The sequence below is a fragment of the Malania oleifera genome, chromosome 4 (assembly GCF_029873635.1).
Source record: "Malania oleifera isolate guangnan ecotype guangnan chromosome 4, ASM2987363v1, whole genome shotgun sequence".
Taxonomy (NCBI): Eukaryota; Viridiplantae; Streptophyta; class Magnoliopsida; order Santalales; family Ximeniaceae; genus Malania; species Malania oleifera.
Genome location: NC_080420.1, coordinates 25,764,967 through 25,771,731, shown reverse-complemented (window position 1 = coordinate 25,771,731; position 6,765 = coordinate 25,764,967). Strand labels below are relative to the sequence as shown.

The 6,765-nt window shown below is 34.1% G+C and overlaps 1 protein-coding gene across 1 annotated transcript in view; it reads right to left on the bottom strand.

Moving 5' to 3' along the window:
- Positions 1-1,605: 1,605 nt before the first annotated feature.
- Positions 1,606-6,765, bottom strand: part of LOC131153733 (subtilisin-like protease SBT5.3) — a 62,487-nt gene continuing 57,327 nt past the window's right edge. Inside the window, exons 9-14 of the mRNA XM_058106179.1 lie at positions 4,863-5,412; positions 4,202-4,299; positions 3,718-3,960; positions 3,010-3,124; positions 2,709-2,922; positions 1,606-2,287 (exon numbers count right to left, since the gene is read on the bottom strand). Coding sequence (XP_057962162.1) covers positions 1,749-2,287; positions 2,709-2,922; positions 3,010-3,124; positions 3,718-3,960; positions 4,202-4,299; positions 4,863-5,412 — 1,759 coding nt within the window. The 3' untranslated portion in view covers positions 1,606-1,748. The remainder of the gene's footprint in view (positions 2,288-2,708; positions 2,923-3,009; positions 3,125-3,717; positions 3,961-4,201; positions 4,300-4,862; positions 5,413-6,765) is intronic.

The window sequence follows — 6,765 nt, the reverse complement described above, 5'->3', positions numbered from 1 at the left end:
TATCAACAGTTATGACAACTATTTAAAACCGTCACTAATACTTGAAAAACCATCACTAATACTATTAGTGACGATTTTGTGATTATTAGTGACGATTTTGATATAATCTAATAGTTATATAGTATTGAGGCCATTGTTGAGCACTATCTTCTCTCTTAGTTGGTGAAGCTTGAAGGATAGAAAGCATCACTAATGTAACTTTAGGAGGTTTTTTATTTATGAAACCTAACAAGGTAATTCTATAGCCTTTGTTTGGTTGAATTAATTTACAAGCGTTTTAGATTTGTTAAATTATACGACTTGATTTGATAATTGGTTTGATAACTAATAAGATGTGGAACACTCTACATTTCCTAAAGCAATATTCAATATGTAAGGCACTTGTGGGTGCTAGTTCAAAGCATAGTGAGGAATGAATGCTTATGACTATGCTTACCCATTCAGTTAATACATCCTACACTTAGTGACAAACAAATTAGAAGTCTCCACTTGTGGAAGACAATTTTTGGTATCTTAATTCTTAGGTAGTTTGTCTTTTGTTATTTTGCATCCAAAGTGTAGTCACCCCAATTTTAACTAGATCTCTCTCTTTCTCGATGAGAGGACCCTTCGTAATAACATGTTAATTTTACGTAAGAATGGGTCGACTTGGTATTCCGGAAATTTGAGGATCCTTTCTGAAAAATCTAATTGTGTCCCTTTTAAAATTGAGTCCCTTTTTTTCTCGGTTATTTTAAATTGAGTCCCGATTAGTTTTAAATTGGGTCCCGGTTATTTTAAAATTTAGTCCCGGTTATTTTAAAATTTAGTCCCTTTCATTTTAAATTGAGTCCCAGTTATTTTAAATTGAGTCTATTTTATTTTCAAATTGAGTCCCGATTATTTTTAAATTGAATTTTGGATATTTTTAAATTGAATCTCGATTATTTTAAATTGAGTCCTGATTATTTTAAATTGAGTTCTTGTTATTTTTAAATTGAGTTCCTGACTTTTATTTTAAAATTGAATCCCAAATATTTTAAAATTGAGCCCCGATTATTTTAAAATTGGGTACTTTTGTTTCCAGGAATTAAATTCCTCACTTTTTGCAATCGGGTCCCACGAGACAATCAATTCTTAGTATTTTATACAGGAATATAGATACAGGGGAATAAAATGCAAAAGTGAATATGCTAGAATATCCAATGCAAAAGGGAATATGCCAAAATATCCAAATTGAAAATCTGTATTAATTAGAAAATCTGCGGATTAAGGAATGAATTTTAAAACCCCAAGCCTATGAAAGGGCATGCAAACACTTACAAAACACACAACGAAGAGAGGAAGGGGGAACACACACACAACCGCTGGAGGAACCGATTGAGAAGCACGATTGCCTAATAGAGGAGGCACGACCACACAAAGGGAGAGGCACAACCTCCCAAGGAGAGAAAGAGAGAGGAGTGGAGGTGCCTGTGCAGTCAACTTGAGGCGGACGATCGGATGGTCATTTCTCATCCGATCAGGGCACCTCCTCTCCCGGGACGTTGTGACATAAAGTACCAAAATAAATACATCTGATAACCAACAATCTAGAAAATATTTTTTTTCCTGAAAAGAAATTGGTTAACTAAAAATGTGTTATTATATCATTTAAAATCATCATGATACAAGCCGCTCTCACACTGAAAGTTATAGATAACAAAGCTTTGATCTAGTACGTAGTAATAGAAGTTAAATAAGAGGAACTGAGTGGGTCTTATATTGATTTATCCTGTCTTTACTACAATAGAACTCTTTACAACGTGCTTGTTATCAGTCCACACTAAAGTTCCAAATTTGTATTCTCCCGTGGCATTGACAGTTATAACTTTCAATGTAAGCTTGAAGGCCTGTGCCTCACCAATCTTCTTGAAATCCAAAAGTAAAGGTGTCACTTTAACAGAAATTCCACTAGGATTTCGAACAAATGCCATGTAAACACTAGGAGAACCAACATTTTTGACAATTCGAGTGATCGTAATTGAGCCATTAAGTTTAGGTATAGTAATAGAAGGATAGTTGAAGTCTAATAGATTAAATGATTTGGGACATGTGAAGGGGGCCCCCCTTGGGAGAAATTGTGCTAAAAATTGGCTGACACCGTGGGCACACAATAAATTCAAATAATCATTTGTAGTAACATCATAAACCAACCCTGGATCCATAGCACCTACTGGGTTTAAATGTCCAGCTCCATAACTAAATGGCGTTGCTGTTAAATTAAATGCATCAGCAATTGGCTTGAAAGTGTTATCCCATGCAATTGCTACAAATGCCAAAAAAAAAAATGTCATTAAAATGAATTTCAACTATTCAAACACACGTAGCATTTGTTTTCCATATATTATATTTAAGAAAGGAAAAAAAAAAAAAAAACCACACAAAATGTATTCAACTTATCATCCTAAGATAGATTCATGGGATGCTAAGAATATTTGTAATATTTAAAAAAAAAAAAAAAATAAACTCGGACTTGAAAATTCATATTTGTAATCAACAATCTAAGACATGAAATCATAACTTATATAATTATGCATCAAAATCTTTTGTAGTGATTGACTATGAAGTTTAACCCTAAAATCACGAGGCCAAGAATTTTCCTCTTCAACTCTTTAAAGTATTTGAAATTGTAATGGGTGGAGCCACATGACCCCAAAATAATTAACGAAGAAGTAGAATCGTTTTACCAGTTGTCATGATTGCCGATCTAATTGCTGCGGGAGTCCAACCAGGGTAAAGGGTTTTAAGTAGCCCAACAGCGCCAGAGACATGAGGGCATGATACAGAAGTTCCACTAAGTATGTTGAAAGGAACTCGACGCTCATCAAATTTCATATCCGTCGGCGAGTTTCCCCCGGTGAAAGCGGCCAAGATGCCCACTCCTGGTGCGGTGACGTCAGGCTAATATGAGCAAACAAACATTTTTTTAAAGCAGTTAACTGGAAATTAAAATGGAAAGGAAAATCGAATTTTTGCTTAAGTGAAAACCTTAAGAATCTCTGGCAGGTTCATACTCGGTCCTCTAGATGAAAATGCTGCCATGACTGGTGCTGGCCTTACGTTTAATTGTGTCGTCGCATGTGAAATGGAAGCCATAGGCCGCCTGTTAAAAATTGTGTGAGATTATTATTTATACACACACACACACACACACACACACAAACAATTCATATATTAAATTCTTATTCCAAATTCATATTTCTTGATATGGTGCTTAATTTATTGTTAATATGGAGAGTCCATAAGTGGACTTGATATACATGGGTGAACACCAACTTGATTCAAAAGTTTAAACTTATTGGATTCTGCGTCTGACCATGTATATAAGCACACACAATTCATTCAATTTTTTCAATGTGGACAAACTCACATGTGAAATTTGTATTATGTTTTGATTCCTATTTTTAATTTTTTTTTCTTTTTTAGGATTTGAAAGCTTACGATAAAATATCACATATTGTAAATCTAACCAGCTTATATCTAAGTCATAAATACATATAACTAATTTGGGATTAATCCAAAATTGTGCCAAAAAATAATTAATTTGTAATTACTTATCACTGTTTCTTTAGTGTTTACCTTTTAACTTGTTCAAAAAATGAATTTAATTGAATTACTAGAATAGACAAACAAAAAGTAAACTACTCGAAAGGGAAATTTAAACAATAAAAATGGGGAACGAAATAGTTATCTTACATAGTTGAATTGATGTACTTGAGTATAGTTTGACCAGCATTAAAGTCAACATGTACTGCAGGAAGGACATGTGGATCCGCTACTACGTACCCCGACTCAACGTCTTCAGCAAGAACCATCCCTACAGCGCTAGCCAAAGCTGCTACACTACCTTTTTCTACTCTTGAATTTTGACCTCTAAAGCACAATAAAATCGTTCCACTCACCTTCGTAGAATCTAGTGTTCCTTCTTTGCATAATCTTCTGTGTGATTCAAAAGAAAAATAAGAAATCATTATTAGTATTACTAAAAATGTGACAATATTTAGTGACACTTGCATATTTTTAGAGGAAAATGAAAATTCACGACAAAGAAAGCATTGCTAAAATTGACGTAATTTTTTTTAAGGAAAATGTGATCATGTTTTCATGTCTAATTGCAAATTAATAGTTAGGAGCTGATTTATAAACAAGAAGTCAGCAACTTGATGTATTTGGTACTTACGAGTCATTACTTGATGCATTTGCAAGGTTGGCATTAGCAGCATTAAGCAGGATATAGAACTTCTTGTTTGGTAAGGATTTATCCGAAAGACTCTCTCCCTTGAAGAGAACATATGCATAATACTCGAGAGATTATTATATACAAACGGATTCTTGCAAAAAGGCACAAAATGAGTATAATGCACATAGTGCACATCGATGATATTAGAAGGAATAAAAATATATAGAAAAAGACAAATAAATCATGTGTCATTCCCTAACCAAAAGCAAAAAAGATACACTTTAAAAATGACAAAAGCATTTCAACCTGAAAAATGAAAAAAAAAAGAAAGTATAGCTACTCTTATTTGTATATAATGACTACTAGAATCTACATCATGGTCATATTTTTTTTTTAAAAAATAAGCTTAATGGTAAGAAAGTTTCCAAGAATTTTCGTGGATACTTGATGCTGGAGCAACAATGACAAATTCAAAGGGAATCATTAAAATAAAAAGTTAACTTGTACCTAAAAATAAAGAATATATAATATATACGTAGTTTATGTGCGTCCATTGTTGGACATTAATGAGAAAATTTTGAAATAAATATAAGATATAATTATTATTATTAACAAATTATTTCATTTATATTAAAATAATCTAAAGTTGAAAACAATGTACCTCGACAACAATATTGTTAGCAAGTCTAACAAGAGCAAGGAAGCGACGATCCATGGTGCTGGCTGCAACAGTGATCATCCAAGGTGCTATATTAGAGACAGTTGCAGGTGCAGGTCCATTATTTCCAGCAGATACAACCACCACAATACCATTGATGGTGGCACAGAAGGCTCCGATGGCCATGCCATCTTCAAAGATATTCCTTACAACCTTGGCTCCTATCGAGACAGAGAGGACGTCGACCCCGTCATCGATGGCAGCATCAAAAGCTGCGAGTATGTCAGAATCAAAGCACACAACCCCAACCTGCGGCATGGACCAACACACCTTATATGCTACGAGGCGAGCTTTGGGAGATCCGCCTATAGCTGTCCCATAGCCAAACCCAAAGACGCTCGCGTTTTTTTCGCAATTGCCCCCAGCTGTGGACAAGGTGTGGGTGCCATGGCCATCATTGTCGCGAGGCGAGTCCTTCTCCTCTACCTTCAAACCAAGTTTTGCCGCTGCTGCTTGATACCCTTTATTGTAGTATCTTGCTCCGATCAACTTCCTGTTACATTTTGCATATTATTACATGCTTAACTTGTAAGAAATATTTATATTGTTTTATAAATATTTCCTTAAAGTGATTCACATTTTACCTTTATTTTATGGTTCCAATAATCACATTAAGTGTACTTGGTGGTTATTCATTTAATGAACGCATGAATTAATAGTCTTATTAGTGATAAAGTTACAAGCTCTTCATATTTGTTCTTGGATGGATGGAACTAATGAGGGAGTTCAAAAGTCATAAGACTTATGTGAAGGGTCCTTAGTCTTGCCTATAAAAGGGTCTGTGTATTTCATCAATTTATCACATCAAGTCTAAGGTAAAGACTAGAAAACACTTCATAAAATTATAGTTCGCTTTTCTAGAAATTGAAGTAGCTCTTAGTAGTATATTTACAAGTCAAGCACAATGGATAGAGGTACAAATTTTTCCGCTGCTCATGTTTTTAACATGTTATTCTGTTTGATATTCTTTCATTTGCTATCAGAGTCATGCTTCTTAGCCTATGCTTGATTAGTAATATTGACTCGATTTAGAGTTATTTTGGGCCTAAAATTTTTTCACCCAAGAATTCCTAATCAATCTTGAAAGTCAATATAAATGTCATGTGACTTGATTTAAAATTTCGGGAGTAGTCATAGCATCTCAATAAAGAAAATCAATTTAAAAAGTTTGTGCCACAATATGGTTATTGATATTAAAAGTTGTAATTAAGTTATAAAGTCAATGATCTGGCCCTATAGGGAAGTTGTTGATTTTATAATTTAGTTAGCATGAGAAAGTAAATTTATCAATATGGTGAGGTTGCCCTAATGCCCATAGGATAATGGGTAACTCTTTGTCATATTAATTAAATTTATTTGTCTTACTAGTAAATTCATGCGTTTTGCGATCTTGACCCATATGAAGGTGGAGTTTACTATATAAAGTTTTAATATGTTATTTTATAGCATTAAAGTTATTTCTTGGTTTTGGAGTTTTTTCTTTAGTTAATAGTGCACAACATGTTCCAATGCATGAACATAATAATTTTTCTGACTGGAAGGATTCCCTTATGTTTACTCTTGGGTACATGGATCTCGATTATGCACTTAGAGAAGTGAAACCACCTACCCCTAAGGATGGCGACGCACAAGAAGTCTTTGATAAGCATGCATGGTGGGAGCAAACCAATTGTTTAAGTCTAATGCTCATAAAGTCCCGTATGGGAAAGAGCATTAGAAATGCGATTGGTGAGCATGAACATGTTAAATATTTTTTGAAGGCAATCGAAGATCAGTTTGTTGCAAGTCCTCAGTAGCTCCCATAGTCAAAGGGGATAAACTTCAAAAAGACCAGTCACCCCAACAT